The sequence below is a fragment of the Martes martes genome (assembly GCF_963455335.1).
Source record: "Martes martes genome assembly, chromosome: 5".
In the NCBI taxonomy this organism is placed as follows: domain Eukaryota; kingdom Metazoa; phylum Chordata; class Mammalia; order Carnivora; family Mustelidae; genus Martes; species Martes martes.
This window is the reverse complement of record NC_137892.1, coordinates 158768649-158788815: the sequence shown is the minus strand read 5'-3', so window position 1 is coordinate 158788815 and position 20167 is coordinate 158768649. Positions and strand designations below refer to the sequence as shown.

General features: G+C 41.9%; 1 protein-coding gene across 1 annotated transcript in view; it reads right to left on the bottom strand.

Moving 5' to 3' along the window:
- Positions 1 to 20167, bottom strand: part of SEMA5A (semaphorin 5A) — a 464615-nt gene that overhangs the window by 82163 nt on the left and 362285 nt on the right. The window contains exons 13-14 of the mRNA XM_080804210.1: positions 18777 to 18984; positions 3321 to 3438 (exon numbers count right to left, since the gene is read on the bottom strand). Of these exons, the coding sequence (XP_080660336.1) occupies positions 3321 to 3438; positions 18777 to 18984 (326 nt within the window). The remainder of the gene's footprint in view (positions 1 to 3320; positions 3439 to 18776; positions 18985 to 20167) is intronic.

The window sequence follows — 20167 nt, the reverse complement described above, 5'->3', positions numbered from 1 at the left end:
TACTCCAATAAGATGAAAGAAACTATCATGAACCGGGAGAAACTCACTAAAGGGCAAGCACGAGTGCACACGGGAGGGCAAGGAACTTCTCGCCCAAAGAAGGGGGTTCCTGGAATGTCTACTGCAGATGACAAAACACTTTAGTTCTCCTTAAAGAAGTTAGGGGTAAGCAATATCTGTAGTATTGAAAGAGTGAACATATTCACAAACCAAGGAACAGTGATCCACTTTAACAACCCCAAAGTATAGGCATCCCTGGGAGCGAACACTGTCACCATTACTGGGGGCTGCTGTTTTATACTATGACTGCTTTTTAAAACTTTGTTATACGAAAACAATGAATCATGGAACACCACATCAAAAACTAATGATGTACTACTGTGTGGTAAAAAACATAATAAAAAATAAAAATAAAATTTTGTTCATGGATTTCACAAAATCTAGATTGCTAATATTTTTAAGGCCAAGCCCCTTGGACACTGCAGCTCTTTTTTCAGTTTTTGCTTATACACAATTCATTATTTGCAGCTGAATTAATTAAGTTGAAGAAGTCTGGGAATAAAGTTTGAAATAAGGTTAAGTTCTTTGCCTAGGGAAAAAACATCTCTCAGCTTATAAAGCTTAATTTCCTTTGGATAAAGATATGTAGATAAGGAAAATTATTTAACCAATTATAAGATTTTTTAATATACATGTATTTGTGTATTTATACTTATATATAGTAAACATCTCTGAAATGAGTTTCCATCTTGCAATCCATGCCAGCATATTGTTTCCTTATAAAACAACAGTGGCATATCAGAAATGATGAAGTACAGTAGATTTGGCCAATAAAATCAAACCTTTCTTCTATTTTAGTCGAAATAAAAAAGTAACACAGAAGCAAAATTATATTTTAATAACTTTAAAAAGTACCTAAATAAGACTGATCTGTAATAATGCTAATAATTTTCATCTAGCTCATTTCTTTCTAGGAAAGATTTTTAGAAAGAGATATACAATTAATATAGTTGCTAAGAAAAAAAAAAAAAAAAAAAAAAACCAACTCTACAGGGGCGCCTGTAAGCTGGTAAGTGTTTGACTCTTGGTTTTGGCCCAGGTCATGATCTTATGAGATGTGAGATCCAGGGGTATCATCAGGCTCGGAGTTCCGTGGGGAGTCAGCTTGATGATTCTCTTCTGCCCCTTTCCCAACTCATGCATGTGCCCACTTGCTCTCTCTCTCTCTCTCTCTCTCTCACAAATAAATCTTAAAGAAACAAACAAAAAAACCCTACAGACCCAAAATGGAGTTTCTTATCCTAGGCCCCATGTCACCAAACTGAGACTTAATTACAGTTTTGGTTTTTCTAGAAAAGGAATCTTAAACCACTCAGGAAATGTCTGATTAACACTTGTTAGGTTATCTGCCTGGTAGACCCATCATCCACTAAGGAAAGTAACTTTGCAATAACCAACCTGACATTTTGCCTAGTATAACTTCCTTACTCCTGCCTATGAAAGTCTTTGATTTTGTACAGCTCCTCAGAGCTCCTTTCCATCTGCTAGACTGGATGCTGCCTGATTGGAATTGATTTTGTTCAAATAAACCCTTAAAATTGTTTTTATTGTGTCATGTTAGTCACCATACAGTACACCATTAGTTTTTGATGTAGTGTTCCAAGATTCATTGTTTGTGTCTAACACCCAGTGCTCCCTGCCATCTGTGACCTCCTTAATACCCATCACTAGGCTCACCCGTCCGCCCAACCCCTTCCCTTCTAAAACCCTCAGTTTATTTCCCGGAGTCCACAGTCTCTCATGGTTCTTCTCCCACTCTGATTTCTCCCCCTTCATTTTTCCCTTCTCCTAAGATAAACTCTTAAAATTTTTAATATGCCTCAGTTTATCTTTTTACAAGTAGATATCTTACGAAGTATCTTTAGAAGGAGATGTCTCAGATATCCACAAAACCCCAGGTCATACACAGATGGCCTTACTGCTTAAGAAGAACTGTTATTATATTCTTCTACCCTTTTTGCCAATAAAAATGCAAGGTCAAACAACTATGAGAAAATGGCTCTGATTCTTCAAAAGTAGGTGCCCATAATGTAGAGCCGTGTTTATGTTTTCTCTAGCTGCAGAGATTTAAGGTGAATGTCTTTGTGCTTTTAAAGAATTTTCAGAAATGAGAACGAACTTGGCACAAACATTGGCATATTTCTAATCAATTTTAAGAATCATTGAAAAAAAGCTACATAACCCAGCGGACCGCAGCAAACCCCATTGCAAAGTTTAGCTCAGAGCCCGGAAGCGGTGATCTCACACCTTTGCAGTAAAAGCCTTTGATCTCGTGCCCACCCTTGTGAGACGATGCTGTTTTTACTAACCCTGGCCTTCCTCATATCACATTGCCTGATGTTCCCCTCACAAACTGAAGGAAAGCCTTTTTAGGGTTAGGTGAGGAAAAGGGCAGGTGACCACCCAGATGCCACGGGCAGTTCTGCTGGGAGCACTAGGGCAGATCTCAAGGAAAGGAATGTGCTGCTTCTTTTTCCCAGGTCCCCCCTGCAGAAGTGAGCCAGCTCTGATAGTTACAGGGACCAGCAGCTCTGTGACAGCACAGTGACCCAATCGGTTTTCAAACGCGTGGAGGTTAATAGCTATTGGTCATATGGTCTGAGGCCAGAAAAAGAGTTTGAGATTATTGCACGAAGAGTTCTCAAGACAAAGGAAAACAAACAAGCCGGCTCCTACATGTGGGGCCTCAAGCCAAAAAATTGGCAAAGGAAACTGTTTTTCCTAGATTTAGAGAACTGGCTCCAAACGGAAGTGAGGCTCTTCATTCTGGGGGCTCACAGCAGGAATGGCCGTCACGCTTTCTCCCAGGCCTTCCTGTGACCCTGAGACTGTCCCACATGGGGTCCAATAGTTATAGCCTTTACTTTATTATTTTAAAAGCTCTACTTATCTCAGTTTCTAGAATTATAGCTTCCATGGGAAATTGGTGGGTGTGGAAGTCACTATTTTATTAATGCTAAAAAGGGCAAAAGAGTCCACATCAATCTCGAGAGAAAACCCAAGAATGAAACAGAGATATTACACCCCACTTGCAAAGCAGCAGAGTTTTCTCTTACGGTATGTATCTTCAAAGCAGACAAAAAGCATATGGCAACATCCTGTGTGGCTCTAACGAAAGCTCAGAGGGGAACCAGTTGAGAAAGCACAGACCGGGTTTGCAAGGAAGGTTCCAGACGCGCGGACAGGACATGGATTAGGATTCAGGGCAGCTGGATTCCCATGGATGGTGCTTTCTGAGGCTGGAGAAAACGCACACTTACAGGACAGGTGGAGGTGCTCTGCTCCCACTGCGTCATGCTCAGGCTCTCCTCCAGGCTCGTGCATTTCTTCATCACCATGTCCCAGCCACAGTAAGGGTCCTGGGCCCCAATGCAGGCACTGCAAACACACACCCAAAGGTCAACAGAGAGCAGCCTTACCCACACAGTAACAGACGTGAGCTTAGGTGAGTGTTGCCCTGATGAATTGACTTGGGAACTAGTTAGGAGAAATCAAGTTTCAGTCTGCACACTAAAGAACAATGTATGTGTATGCCCATAAGTATCTAATTAAATCAATTAACTTTGGTTGAAATACCTCTATTTTTCCCAAGATACAGGGCAGACGACTAAGGGACCATGTGTACCAACATGAGCCTTTTGGTGTCATGAATAAAGCTAGTCAAAATTTTTCAATGCTTAAAAATGCTAGATGTTTTCATCACCATCACCATCATCATCATCAACTGCATCCCCTTAGCAACAGGCTATATTTGCTGAAAACCTGTTAGATCTTTCAGATACAACTTTTATAAGATGCATTATTTTCACTTTATCATCATCACCATTATCACCATCGCCCCATCACCATCATAACCACCACCACCTCCATCTTCACCACCATCACTACCACCATCACCAGCACCATCACGACCATCATCACCATCATCTCCACCACCACCACCACCAACATCATCACCACCATCACATCTACCACCATCACTATCATCACCATCATCAACTCCATCATAACCATCATCACTACCATCATCACCATCACCTGCACCATCAGCACCATCATCACCATCATCACCACCATCATCAAAATCACCACCATCACCACCATCACCTCCACCATCACCATCATCATCATCATCATCACCTGCACCATCATCACCACCACCATCACCACCACCATTACCTCCACCATCACCATCACCACCACCACCATCATCACCATCACTTCTTCCACCACCACTATCATCATCATTACCTTAATAACAGATGTTATTTGTTGAACACCTACTATAATATATCAATTTATTATATCATTTAGACACTTAACTCTAACGAGGGAGGTGGTATTTTTACTTCATTGATAAGAGAACTGAGGCACAAAAGATTTAATAAATTGGTTCAAGGACAAACAAATATACCCCAAACCCTTCAACATGGTCAGTCTGAAGTTAATAAAATAGGAAACTCTTCCTTTTGGGTACCATAGCTTAAAAATAAATTAAAAATTTCAATTTAATAGTAACTTACTATAGCTCCAACTGCAATATATTCAATACGTTATTTCAGAAGTATTGCAGATGGTGGATACTTTATTTTGGCTTTGTCTCTGTGAAAGAGTTCATGCAGCACATGGGCATCATTAGATAAAGAAGTTGGCCCTACATTGTCAAGACAAGAGAAGGTGTTCAAGGGTGGAGGGGAGCAGACAGAGTGACAGTGACTGAGCCAGAATTATACAAACGATGACCCCACAGGCAAGCAGAGCATTGAAGACCTGAGAATTCACTCTCTGAAGGGGCCAAGGGGTCAGATGTGCAGGAAATGAGAGAGAGGAAAGGCAGGCTAGTGCAGCACAAAAGGGCTAATGTCCTGTTAGAGGGAAGGGGCCCTTTGGGCTGGGAGAATCTGTTAGCAGATTACCAGTGAACCAAGAGTAGGTCTAGAAATCACAGCCTAACTATCAAACATGGGCCAAGGAGGTAGTATAAGTAATATTAAATTGTTAATATTAATGATACAAAATAATCAATTAACATATCAAATATGATCACCACATATCAAGCACTGTTCTAAGAACCTGGTCTCGTTAGCTCATTCCACCCTCACAGAACCTTACAAATATAATCCCTCGATTAGCTCCTGCATTTATTTTAAGTGAAATAAACGTAGTCTTTAAAATGCAGAAACCCAAGCAGAGATAGACGAAGTTGAAGTCCCACAGCAGGGGAAGATAGCACAAAAGACAATAAATCAAGCAATAGTGGTAAAAACTATTATTTATTGTTACTATGGAATTATTATTAATTTACCACCCGAAGAAGTTCAGAGATGGTTACTACTGGCTCTTCCCCCAGCAGGACTAGGTTGGGTGGAGAGGGGCGTAGAACAGTTGCCTGTCACCACAGCCTCATTGGAACTTGATGGTGAGTGACCACATACACGTTAAAAGGTAAACTGAGGCACATTAAAATTTTGAATTGGTAGTCCCAAATCAAAAGTGCTTAGGAGGCTCCCCTAACAGGAGGTAGGGGAGCAAATTTTATGGAGAAGATTTGGAAGCAACCCAAGGAAATTATTTGATTGACTATAACTTAAATGGTGGCCTTATTTGGGAATGCCTGCTTGACTGGGATTGGTCATTCCAAAGTTTCACTTTCCCGATTCGAGTGTGGGGACTCTGACATTGGTTTCAGTCTGCTCAGGTCAGCTACCAAGGCTTTGGGGCCACCCCAGTCTAAGGGCCTCTTGTTGAATTACCTTACCAGGCATATAGTAGATGCACATGAAAAAATCAGACAAAACAATTACTACAAAGTACATGCTTTCTAGGCACTATTCACACTTTTATTCATTTGGGGGATATTTTCTCTGCACAAATAGTATTCATGCATGGATACGTCTCTATATACATATATAGTTTTATTTTTTTAATGAGTAGAGTTACATATAACACACACAAAGGGACTATTCCCATAGCCTTCGGTTTTGCTTTTTATACATAAAAATATGTTGTCACATTTTTTCTTGCCAGTATATACAGCTCTACCTGATTCCTTTTACGGCTGTACAGTATTTTATTACCTAGAAGAATCAACATTTATTTAAATCATTTAAAAGCAAGGTTGTAATGTATACTTTTGTATGTATTTTCTACATGATAAATTTCTATACATGGCACTGAAGAGGTAGAAGTTATAGGTATTAATGATTTTGTACCAATCAACAGTTTGGAGGGGAACTCTTTCTCCTCTCCCTATTCCATGCTAGATGTTGCCTTTTTTTTTTTTTTAACTTAGCCCTTTCTGATAGATAAAAACACTCTTCTAGCTCTCTGATTTGTTCAGTTGTGAGATTAAAATTTAGTGTGTGTGTGCACATTGATGGATTACCCGGATTTCCCTTCTTGTAAATTTCCTATTTGTAACCAATTCCTGCTTTTTATTTCTTTTTGATTGAGTAACTGGCTTCACTCTTTTTATGTAGTCATTGCAAGTGAAAATTTCCATATTAGAAAATTAACCCTCTATCAGTAATGTTTCAAATACTTTCCCTACTTGTTATTAAACATTTTTTCTTGAGCTACAAATGTTTCAAAATTTTATGGTGTGAAGTTTATGAATCTTTTCCTTCACAGCATCTGAAATTTGTGCCATATTTTGAAAGAGCTTCCACACTTAAAAAATCATAAAAACATTTATGCAGGATTCCTTCTGATCCTTTTATAGTATCATTTCATTAGCCTCCTTGTCTGTGATCCATGTGAAATGCATTTCTAGCAACTCTCCTTTCCTCCTTCCGTTTGTTGAATTAAAACAAACAAGCAAACAAACAAACAAAAAACTATATATTTTTTTAACCTAAACTTCCCAATCCTCATACCCACACAAGCAGACCTGGAATGTAAAAGTAACAAGAAAGCTGTGTATGGTTTCTTTTTCCTTTTTCTACCAAATTCAGACAACATCTTTTTTAAACACAACTTTACAACACAGAGTGTGAGCATCAGCTTCTGAAACTCTCTAGTTCTTGAGGTTTGTGAATATGATTTTTAATAACTTATTTTTAAATAAAAATTCACTTCAATGATCAGTTCCCTAGAGGACAATTTGACCTGTATTCCTGTATATATAGTATGTAAAGCATATCTCACATTTCTCAGTTTAAAGAACTCATCATTTTTAAGACATACAGTTGATTTATTTTTTTTAAAGGAATAAGAGAGATGAAAATAAACCAGTGAATGTATAAGACAGGGAAGTGTGTGTTTTTGTATCTACAAAATAAGATATTTCACATATTGTCACTAAGCTCAGGGCCAGCAAATTGTCCCTGTGCAGATGTTATTCTGTGGGAAGTTTCTAGAAATCTGAAGACCCCTCCACTGTGAGACAGATCTGGGCACAGTGAGAACTAAGAACCTTCTGCATCCTGCTGCGACTCCCTTGGTGGCGACAGTGAGATCTGACCCACAGTGCCCATGTCTTACTGAGCCCACCCGCCATATTGGCTCCACAGTGGGTACCACACGTGGGAGTCCTCTCTGCACATGATCCCATCCTCACACTGGTGAGCAAACAGGACAAAGCTACACTTACAGAATGATTCAAAAGGCCTGAATTCCTTTTAATGTTTCTTTTTAAAGCAACATTAACATTAGACAAAAATTAAAATTCTCAAAACAGGAAAATTCCACCAACCCCTTCACTTTGCCCCTGGCTTCTCTTTGCAAATCTGCCTGCAGGACAGAAACAATGCCACAGGGTTACACAGGATATTTAAGCTGTTTTCAATGAAAAGCTGCTTGTAAAAACATCTCTTTCTTCCCATAATGTTGAGGGCTTTGCACATTCTTAACATTCCACTTATCCCTTAAACTACTAAAACTCCTCTCCAGGCATAAATACCCATTCATTAAAAATTCCATTTATAGATAAGTATGTTTTCCTCAGTCAAAATATTTCAGGCCATAGCAAAATTCAAATGAGCCCTACCTTTACTCCAAAGTATACTTTAAGAAAAACCTATGATCATAACTCATTGCTCTGGGAAGGTGGGTCTTTTAAAGAGATGGCATGGAAAATCACAGATGTCTTATTAATATGGCCATCGTGAAAGAAGCTTTTCTTCATTGCACTTTGAAAATGTTTTTCTTTGTATGATGAATCTTTTTAATAAAAAACTTTCCACATTTTGTTAATAACCTTAGATTATTCTCACTTGATATATTGCTTTGGTATTGGAAAGTATCTGAATTCAGAAAATACGTTGGTCAGAATCTGAAAGTTTAATTTAAAAACATATTTATTGAGAATATGTTTTAGAGCTAAAGGTCTATTTAGACACAGGCCTTAATTCTAGAAGAAGGATAAACCACTTTCCCTTTTCCGGGACAGTGATATTAAATGTTTAACTAAACGCTTCCTTTAAAGTTTACAGTTGTGCTATTTGCTAATTTGGGTAATAGGGAAAAGAGGTGTATTCATTAAAATCTTCTACTGTATTTCTAGGCAGCTGGAAACAATTCCTGAATACAATCTTCTCGCGTGTTAGATTATCTAAGTGTCAATGTCTTTATCTGACTTGTTTCTGTTATGCTAATTTTCATTAAATCAGCTTATTTTTGATCTTAAGAATTTTTGCCATATTAAGAAAATGCATTCATTAAACATGAGATTTTAAGTGTTTCCAACACTCATTCATTTGGGGGCACACTTATGAGCACCTGCCATGAACCAACCTGAAAACGGTGGGGGTACCATGGACAGCAGAGCAGACACAGAATTTACCCTTCGGAAAAGGAAATAAACACTGAAAAGCGGCAACAACCATTTCCAAAGGAATAACCCAAAGAGGGAAACCCTGTTTGGATGGATGGGTCTGGGGTCAGGAAATACCCAGGGAGTGGCATTTAAACTGGCATCAGTGAGATGAAGAGGAGTGATCCATTTGACATGGCTTAGGAAAAACAGAACAGCTGGCAGCGAGACAGACATGGGTAAGGCCCTGGGAGGTGATGGGCTCCAAAATGGCGGATCTTCCCGCCAACCGTCTCCAAGATGGCGGACTTTCCCGCCACCCTCCCTGCGGCCTCCGTGTCACCGTCAGGACACTGAAACTCTCCACCCAGGAGCTTCCAAATTGGGAACTGCCCATCACGGACCGCCCTCCCCCTATACCTTCCGATCACCAAATATGGATGTGAGCCCATGCCCTGCCTTGGCCCGATAAAAGACCCCCGCCAACTCCCTCCCAGTGCGACTTCCCCCACTCCCCTTTCTGGAGTCGAGGAACCTCGCCCGAGGGTGCCCACCTCCTTCCTGCGTGACTTTCCTGGCTCCCCTTCTCCTGAGCCCTGAAACTTCGCCAGGGAGTGCCTTTAATAAATCTTGCCTTGTGCCTACTTTGCCTGGTGTTGTATTTACCTCACCTGCAGAACCTTACAGGAGGGAACTTGGGGAGTTGAAAGAGCGAGATAAATGGAGGCCAGACTTCGGTTGAACCTTGAGGAGAGGAATGGGCAGAGAGCCCGCGAGGTCCGGTCAAGATTTAGGGTTTCCTAGTAAGTGCTATAAACTTTAAAATACTGTGCAAAAACTGCGTGTCTATTTACTTAACATATCTCTACTGTCCTCATGATAGTAGTAGGGTAGACAGACTTCTGTTCATAAACGATCTTTGCCCTAATTCCTAACACGATCTGAGTTGTCTTATTCCTAATGGCCAAAGTCACTCTATACTTCTGAATCTGCTTTTATTTTAAGATTTGCATTAAAAACACTGTCTTACTACAAATAAGACTGAAAAAATTCTAATGAGACAGGAAAGTGTTTGAGGAATGTACTGGAAGAGAGCCACACGTCTTTCAGTTGGTGAACCCACCTGAAACATATTTTCTTCAGTTCCTGCTCCCACTAAACTGGAATGATAATAATCCCCTCATAGGACTGTTTTGAGGATTAAGTTATATCACATAGTAAATCAGAAAAAGTCATTTTGGAGGATGGTATACATAAACAGTTATTCTAATTAATTTCTAAACATAATTGTGTATTACAATATGATACTGAGTTCTGGGGTGTTTGAAAACATTCTAGACCAAAAATACTAAATCTGAAAATGCCATGAGCTCTTTATTTGAGCAGGCAATGTGACATCCCACACTGCTTTCTATTAAGTGGTGCAAAATATTTTAACTGCACATTTGGATAGATTCACAATGATATTTTTGACTACCTGGCAGGATGCCATGTGTTGAAGACACCAAGACCAAGAGTGAACTTTCAGTCTTATAAGGAAGGCAGAGTACATTCACGAATGTTGCCTGACAACATGGGGAGGGCTAACTACTAAGTGAGAAGCTCAGACAATGGTGCGACAGGACTCAAGAGGACTGAGAGGTAGACCAGAAGGATTCCAGGAAGATGGCGTGTGCCGGCTGGCTTCTGAATGGAGTTGGGTGGAGTTCAGTGACTCAGGATTCTCCTGAGTGACAGGAGAATCCCTGGTCATGACGGCCCCAGGAAATGAGAGAGTCATGTGTCTGTGGCATGATCAGGATCATGAGCAGAGCAGCATGGCTGGGCTGAGGTTTCCCTAAGATTCCTTGGAAGCATACTGATGTGAATAAAATGTTGGTGTTTTGCTTAGGCAAGAAAAATTTGGCGGGGGTGGATAGCACGTATCAGGTTGTGAAATCTATGAGAAGATTAATTTGTAATTCCCAAGAAGAACTGAGATACAGCTACAATGTAATAGCATTTTAAAATTTCGGACACATGCCAAGTAAACAAAGATATAATTACTGGTAAAAATACCTGTTTATACTCATTATGCATCACTTGCTAAAGACATTTAATAGTAATTCATGTTATATATTATGATTTGCAGATGAAATTAATGATCTAGAGTTTCAATTAGTCACTAACTTTAATATATTAAAAACTATTCACTATTGGCTTATCATTACATGATATTGATTAAATACAATGATTTTTTACATTTAAATTTGCTTTTAATATGCAATTAGAATATTTAATATGTATTGCCAGTAACGCCAAGTGAGTGGTTTTCATTAAAATCTTAGTAAGTGGATATAACACTCAAATTTTCCTGAAAAATATGTTTTAAAAATGAATAAGACTGATACACATATTATGAAGCATTTTGGGAAAATCAAGACTAAAAAAGAAATAGTTAAAAGAGTAAAGAGTATTTGAAATAAGCAAAACAGGAGTGCTCCTGGGAGTCTAGCAACTGTCATCAATTTGGGCCATCAGCTTCAGTTTCTGACATGACACAGACAATCCCACTTCCCCCACTTGTCACATACGGCACCTGAGTTGTTTCTCTTACCCTCCCAGTGGATCTCAATTGTCATAAAATTTGTCTTTTAACAAACATAATGTCTTTCTGCAGAGGCCAAGTGTGCCCCTAGGATGAAGCTTTCCAGGGAAGGCAGGCTCAGCTGTGGTCAGTTCTGTACTCAAGGACCAAAACCAGACAAAGAGGACACACAGAGTATTGATGACCCAACATGAGCCCTTCACAGCTCAGGGATGCTGAAGTCACTGGGGGGAACAAGGACCAGAAAACACCGTGTCCAACTGCCCAAGAAGGAAAGAAAAGTATCTGTGATCACTTCATTCAGGGAAAAGCCTGTACTTTTGATATTCTATGTTCTCTCCTCTACGAAACAGAGGTAATGAAAGGGCCACAGTGTCCTCGCCTCCCCCGCCAATCAGAGAAAAATGAAGACATGATTACTCTTTGCCCATCTCATGTTTCTTCGAGAGAAGCCCTGCTGTGGCTGAGTAGACGAGGGTTTCATGGGCAGAATCAGAAGACACCGGAGACTATGAAGAGTTGTCAGTTACACTTGAAGGATGCCCAAGGGGTCAAGGAATACACCTGAACTCTTACACAAAGCTTTAGAGGACAGTAAGTCCAGAGAAAACATTTCTATTACACTGACTCCTTATAATTCACCCAGCTTAACAGTTTGCCCATGAATGAGTCATGAGGCTTAAATGCCAATGCCAGAGAATCCCCCCATGAGAACACAGCCAAGCCCAAGGGAAGAACTTCTCTCTGTGTCAGCAGAGCACTTCTGGCAAGGGTGGCATCTACTCTGGGTTCTCCGGTGCCCTCCCCAACCTGGTGACAGCAGCAAGGAGGGTAAGCACTTGGCTCTCCTTACACCTGGCCCTGTCCAATCTCCCTCCATCAGTTGCCTAAATCTTAGCCTCTCTGGGTAGATAGATATATGACACAATGAGGGACTTGGGACAAGGAATTACTGAATATCCCCTGACAGAGACTCCTGCCAACTGAATGGAGCCATGCTGACAGAAGGTAAGTCAGGGTAGAGTCTCACAAACTGCCAGAAAATGTATTTGCCAGAAAGACCAAAGCCAAGGACATAATGTAGTACCAGGAGCAGAGTCCAGCCTGACTAGTCTTGTACCTCTCGAAGTGAAGTGGTTTAAAGGCAGAAAGCAAATTCTTGACAGGTTCAGGTGGTATTGGCCAGAGGCAATGGGTAGTACACCTCGACAAAGAAGGCAAAGCTCTCGTATACAAGAGCTATTTGACTTTTTTTCCCTTTTCTCTCCTCTATTCCCCCTTCTCTCTCTCTCTCCCTTTCTCCCTTTCTTCCTTTTCTTTCCTTCCCTCCCTCCCTTCCTTCCTTCATTCCCCTCTCTCTTTCCTTCCTTCCTTCCTCCCTCCCTCCTTCCTTTTCTTAGGTTTGATTTTTAATTCTACTTGGGACAGACAGAAAAGTTTAAACTGACCCTTCAACAGAGTATGAAAGGCATGAAGAAATACCATTCACTAGCAAGGCCAACTCAGCAGGACCTCCATGAGCAGGCTAGACCAGGGAAGCAGGAGGGGACAGGAACCATCGTCTACTGAATTCTTCCCATGCCCCAGACCCATTATGTGCTCTTTGTCTTTGTGCTCCCAGCACCACACTGAGTGGTTTGCTTATAATCACACACCATGTAAAAGCTTATCTAGGATCCACCTGAATCTGAAGCTCATGATCTTTCCACACACAAGCACTTTAGCAGACACATGGGGTTGGTTTTTTCCTTAAGAATCATTAATTCATTGGATTATGCTGCAAATAAAAAGCTTAAGGGAAGCTTGGTGTATAAAAGCCAAGGTGCTGCTGGCCAGGATAACTCAGGTGCAAGGATCTGGAGTTGAGAACACCGCTGCCGCCCAAGCTTACCCACGGAGGTCTCTACCCAGCTTTAAACCGGGAAGTGCAAAAGCAGGAGGCTGGGGAGTGGACATCTACTCATTGTGAACTCTCTGGCCGTGTTTCTCAAACTCAGCCGAGGTACAAAAGGTTGGTAATGACACTAATTATCTGACTTTATACAAGTGACTAGAACACACACTGCCATTTAGGAAACAGAAACATGCTCTGTGAGGAAACTGAACAGAAAGCTGAATCCAAAACTGTTGGCTGGCTAATGCATCACTAAGGAAAGCGGAGAGCCTATCCTAGTAGATTTGACCTATGGAATATTTTTAGTGCTCTTGCTTGTTCTTAGAAACTGTGTTCTCCGTGGCTACAATAATATGATTACATTAAAGTATGTGACCAAGAGGGGCGCCGGAGTGACTCAGTCGGTTAAGTGTCTGACTTTTGGTTTCGGCTCAGGTCAGGATCTCAGGGTGGTGGGATCGAGCCCTGCATCAGGCTCCGCGCTGGGCAGGGAGTCTGCCTGAAGACTGTCTCCCACTGTCCCTCCTCCTGCTTTCTCTCTTGCTCTCTCTCTCAAATAAGTACATCTTTAAAAGAGATTTGATCAAGAAAAAGAAAAAAATATATACTCATAATCCCATTGTTGTAGAAGCAGCTCATGACATCGCTACAAGATGGTGTTCACAAACGTTCTTTGCTTTTATTGTGAACCTGAATCAAAATATGTGTTTATATCATTGCCAAAGATGGATCTGCCATGAAGCTAAGGAAGCTTAACCTTCTTTACTTCACAAGATCCGTTAAGGAGCTAAGATGGGTCTTTGACATTTTGTGTCCGTAACTGTGATACTCTTTTCCTTAGCAAGACCCCCTCCCAAACTGTATAAGCTTCAGACCCCACAAAACCTGCGTTTCTCCCTATTACAGAAAAAACAGTAATATGACTTATGCTTCATACATCACTAGTTAAGTTTATGTATGCTCATCTCTATCTACCACATTTTAACTGTTCATTTTCTGACCTACCCAGGACCTGGAGGTATTAACTTGTGATCCCACTAAAAAAAAAATAGCATTTCAGGGGCGCCTGGGTGGCTCAGTGGGTTAAAGCCTCTGCCTTCGACTCAGGTCATGATCCCAGGGTCCTGGGATCGAGCCCCACATCAGGATCTCTGCTCGGCAGGGAGCCTGCTTCCTTCTCTCTCTGCCTGCCTCTCTGCCTACTTGTGATCTCTGTCAAATAAATAAATAAATAAAATCTTTAAAAAAAAAAAAAGAGCATTTCAGCCAAGCCCCTCTTACAGTGTGTTAACTAGATGTTGGTGAATGTACTTTGTCTTTTCCTCCTATTTTTTTAAAGTTATAATGATGGCATACCTGTACTACTGTTTTGCTTTTTGCTTTTTTCAGTTATTATCACATAATGGGTATGTCTTCATAGTCAACATTTTTTGGCTTCAGAAAAATCCACAGAGTGAATACTCCATTCAATAAATATATGATAACTGGTGATTAATTCTCTATTAGAAATTTAAGATTGGAACATTGGCTGTGGTTCAAATATAGCTTAAAAAATAATTGGACAGGATGTCAGGCCTGAAGATTAGGTCCTGGTACAGTATAGGATCAGATATTAATGATAAATTGATTTGGGGATAACGTCTACGGTAATTCTAAGGTCCTTTGGCTCAAATCCACAATAGATATTCAGGAGATTTTATTTATGCCAGAATTACTCATTAGACTCTGAGCCCCATGGAGACAGGGTCAGGGGTGCCTCATTCGTCATCTTACACTCAGGGGCTTGCTTGGTGCTTGGCACATATTAAGATCAATAAATATATTACAAATGAATTAACAAAGGAAAATCACAGTCTTTAGAAGCTAATCCAAAGTCAATGCAAACAAAAACTCAAGACACTGAGATTTGGAAAATATCAAATTCATTTTGAAGGGAGAATATTTACTTTGTAAATTGAGTATATGTCAAAATTCCTTCCGAATGTTTATGTGATTCATAACTGAATGGCTAAAGTTGTCTTGCTGGAAGCTGGAAGACCTTAGGGGATCCTGCAATTGCTCTCTATACATCGCATTTCTCCCGCAAGACAGACGCTGTCTGTAGACAGTATTTAATTAATAAAGGTGCTGACATATAACTCCACGTTTTCAAACTTTGCTCTTTCAAGCAAGACATGTTCTGCAGTAACCTAACTGCCATACTAATCTTCTTAATGAGCGTTAATTTCTTTAACTAAATGACATTATTACAAGCTAAATGAATTAAGAATGGCTAGATATCCATTCACCAATGGAGCCAATCTCTTTCTTAATGGTTCCATCTTTCCCTCCAGTTTTATAAAGCAAAACTTCTCTTCTATTTTATATGTGGACTAGGATGCTCCTGGATTCCAGCTTTCTTCTCTCCTCAATTTGTTCTTAAAATTAAGCAAAAATGAAATGACAAATACCTAAAACCCAGGGGCATTTGATCCTTTAGCTAATGTTTTATATCACTACACTTTTCTATAAAGGGAGTTTAACTGTTTCATGAGAATTTAGGTTTACTTTATAGATTATGAAGTGAAATAGCAGAGAGGGGGAAAGGTACTGTCCATTTGTAAATCTGATCAATGTTTACTGACCCTGTCTTGGGCTGGGCACCATGCTGGAGGTTGCACAGACTGGGAAAGACAAAGCCCCAATTTTGGCTCTTGGTCTGATGGGCTGAATGAAATGTGGCCTGGTGTGCAGTGCTCAGAATTCTAGTTTCCGTTCTAAGCCTGTCTAGCAGCTAGTCTCTGCTGACACCTGACCACTGGACTGATGTCCTCATTGCCCCAGGGGCAGCACAGTGAACCATAAGACAAAGCCTGGACCTTGGGGTCAGAGCTCCAGCCCTGAACCTGCGTTTCATATTGAACGAGGTATGTGACCTTGGGCAGGATCCAAACATCTGAGCCCCCATCTCCTCCACTAAAAATGGAGATGACAGGCAGCTTGACCCTCAGGGTATAGTGGTGACAGGAAATGATGGTAAGAGCTAGCACAGAGACAGATATGTAAAAGAAACTCACAGGACTCTATCAATTATTATCACTTATAAACATCTTAAGAGACATCAAATTGTGCATGGCCTTTCAAAAACAAATAATAAAAATTTTTTTTTCTAAAATGTGAATATGATTTGGAAGGAGATAGGTACTTTAGTTAAGCTCAGTTTTTCTTGTTAAGCATTACAAAACTCATTTATAAAATCGATTTTTCTAATAAGGAATGAAATTACTTATATTCTACTATGGAATATATATTTAACAAAGAAATTATTGCTCAGTTGTTAATTGCTATCCTGTTGCTATTCAGTGTACTTCTTTAGTCATATTTTTAGAAAATTAAAATTGCTTTTGTAAAAAAAGAAATCTTTCCCCATAACGCATCAAAAATATCTGGTCATATAGATATTAGTTTCTGAAAAATGGATACTTTTCTCCAGCTAGTGTTAATGGGGGAGGTTCTCTTGTCTTTCTATTGGAAAAGCATGGCAAAGAAACATAATGGAAAGAATCCACAGAAATGCTTGGGTTTAAGTCTTCAGATTTTCGTTTCTCAAATGGAATATTTGAGGGTCAAACACAATCTAGCCCTTTCTGAGTGTGGGGACACAGAACTCCACTGTCTCTCCATTTACAATAAAGTTCTAATTTCCCGAGGCTCTTCTCCAAGTGGGTAGACAAGAAAACAGCAGGGAGATTCAGCTCTGGATATAACTGTTAATCTTCTCCTCCCCAAAACATGACAAAGACAGACAAGCGGCCTTATTCTCCTTGCAGGGAAAGGGGACCTGTGAATGGCTCCCGGGTGGCTGTGCCTGATGGTGGCCGGCTCCGGTGGTTTCCCGACTGGGCTCCACATGCGGCGGTGCAGGAGGTAAGGTGGGCGCCGTGACACCTCAGTTCCCAGACCTGACACAGGGGTTAGCTTCTCAGGTCACGCTCACAAGGACCTGGGCTATTGTAATCCTGACTCAACGAGGCAAAGTACCATGGAAAGGATAAGCTGCCTTATCGTGCAAGCCACGAACTCTCATTCTGGCCCCAGACACACCGCACATACAGCACAGGCCTATGTCTTCCTGCGTTTTATCTGGTGTCACGCCGCTCCCCCCGCCAACGGCCAAAGTCTGTGACAAGTCAGAGCTCGCTAGGCTGTGGTTGGAAGACTGGGGCCCTTCCAGGGGCATTCCAACTTTTGACAAGCTTGCTGGCAAGATCCCAAGTCTCCTTGTCACCCACTGACCATCAGCAACTGGGCAGAATCATTCCTGTACCAGGTCAGTAGGGAACCCAAACCAGTAAAAATTTCAAGCACCCATCGGTTAACTTTAGGGAAAGGTGTTATATAAAAGATAGTTGCTGATACATATCACTCTGTTATTATCGTTCACCGGCATTATCGCTAACCATCATCGTTAGAGAGATAGTCCCTTACAATATCCCTCAACACCCTGATACCAAAGGAGGCACCATATATTTCATTGCCTAGAACCATCTAGAAAGGAATATTGTAATGGTTTTTATTATACACAAAAACCTCCTGTCTACAAGAGAACGCCCACTTTGCAGAGTGCTTTAAATTTTACACCATACGCATTATCTCATTTAATTTAATAGCAATTTTCACATTACATAAAAAAGTGAGATCTAAAATACTTTACCGACCAGGTCAAGAAATAGCATGTGCAGTCTGTCATGTGACTGCCAGTCTGTGAGTCCCAAAGCCCAGGCCATGGGGCACCTTGTTTGAGAAAGTATGACCTGTGTGAGTGGTATCTGTGAGTGATATACCCGAACAGTCCATTTCCATACCTATTCTGCCCTTACAGACTGCACTGGGGGGGGTAGAGTTACTGAGATCACTGACCCCTGAGACCATATGAGATGATTATTTTCCCAAGGGCAATCCTTTGTTGGGGGTCAGAGCCCTCATACAATATTCCAACATTCAAGTGCTGGTCAGGTGTATAGTGTACTTAGTACTTGTCATTTCCGGACCACCTGGGCCTGCACTTACCCAAACTGAGCTTCGAAGGCCACTGCGGTCCACAGTGGACACCCCATGGCCAATGAGAATTGAGTAGGGGTGAGGAAAGGTGCCTCAGGAGAGAGGCAGTATCCCAAGAGAACTGGTGCTAAGGACAGTACCGTGAGAACTGCCCCAGGGAGGGGATGCTGCATATATTACATATATTCCTATAAAAATAAACCTGTACAGATTAATGCAGGAACACCAAGTATCAGCATTACTGCTGAGTGTTATCTTGCACAGAAGAATTTACTTTAACCCTGACAACCGTTTACAGATGTAACATAGCTCCTCCCTTGCAGATACTGGCGGGTTATTCCCAGCCCAGTAAATGAGTTTGCATCGACATTTCTGCACCCTGGGATGCAGGGCTCACAAGAATGTTCAGGTCCTGAGGCCATAAATCGCTGGGGCTGCCCTACCTGCGCGTGCGGTAGAACGGGCATCTCTTCAGCGGGACCTTGGCCACGTGCTCCTGCAGGCCCACGAACAGGACGCTCTGGCTGTGGAGGATCTGCAGGCTCCGGATGGGCTGTCCCCGCCGCTCCGGAAAGAGCTCGATCTCTTCCAGCAAACAGCTGCCGGCGGCCGGGGCCAGGGGCGCCCGCACTTTTTTAATGGTGCCGTAATCTGCGAGGGCAACGGGGAAGGAAAAAAGCAAAACAAGGTGAGCAGGTCTCGCCAGTCACTCCTCCCCTAAGCAGCCGTGCTTCTCCAGCCTGGCTGCACACGGGACCATCTGAGGAGCTTTTAAAAAGGCCAACACCCGTATCCCACCCCAGGCCTGTTCAGTGGTCAGTGCTGGAGGCGGGGCAGGTGCCAGCAGCTGGTACAGGGCTAGCATGCAGCTGGTGACAAGAGCCTCTCAGCCACCACGTGCCTCACCCAGTTCCAAGTCCAGACACCTGGAGCTCAGGGAAGCTTTCTGAAGCTCCAAGTAGCCAGCTTGGCTCCATCCCATTGAGGACTCTGCAGGAGACTATCCTGGATTCCTAGCATCAGAGAGAGGTGCTGACCTTGCCACCCAGCCAGGCAGGACACCACATCATGGGATGGGCAACCGCAGATATGCAGGACAGCAAGGAACACACCTTCTCCTTCCTGCCTCGCAAGCTCGTCCTTTGCTGTCTCTCTTCCTCCTCTGTCTAGCACGCCTCCTTCCCCTTTCTCTAGAATGCGTGTTCTTTGGGATGCCCTTCTCTGTCTCAAAGTCCCAAATTCTTCTCTCCTGTACAAGGGAACATCTGTTCCCAGCCTGGTCTCTTCCCTGCCCCAGGTTTTCCGCTCACCGTGTGTTCGCGCTCACCTACTCATAAAGGCATGGCTCTGAGTACGGCCTCTGAACCAGGCATCTCCCCGGACTGGCTGTGAAGAGCACAGAGAAGCGTCCTTTCAGCCAGGGAGAGGCACAGCACGGCTAATTCCATGTGTCAGGGACACAGACCCAAAACACACACTAATGTCATCACTGCACTAGGGTGAGGCCCTTGCTGAAAGCCTATAAGCCCAGGGCAAGACACCAATCCACTAGGAGCACCTCCTGCAGCCATCATCAGGCTCCTCTAATCAACCCAGCAGAATCCTGAGTTTCAAACCAATACAATTCTCATCCCTCACATACAGAGAACAAGGCCAGGGAGTTATTCCAAAACCAGAATTAAATCAAGAACCTTTGGCTTCAAGGCTTCCTATCAATCCATACATCTCAAGAAGACTTTGGACAGGAACACGTTTCAGTTTTCCGTGCCTAATGGAAGTCCTCAGAGACTTAGAATGCTTCATTTCAAGAGAAAAATACATGTGCAGACGTATA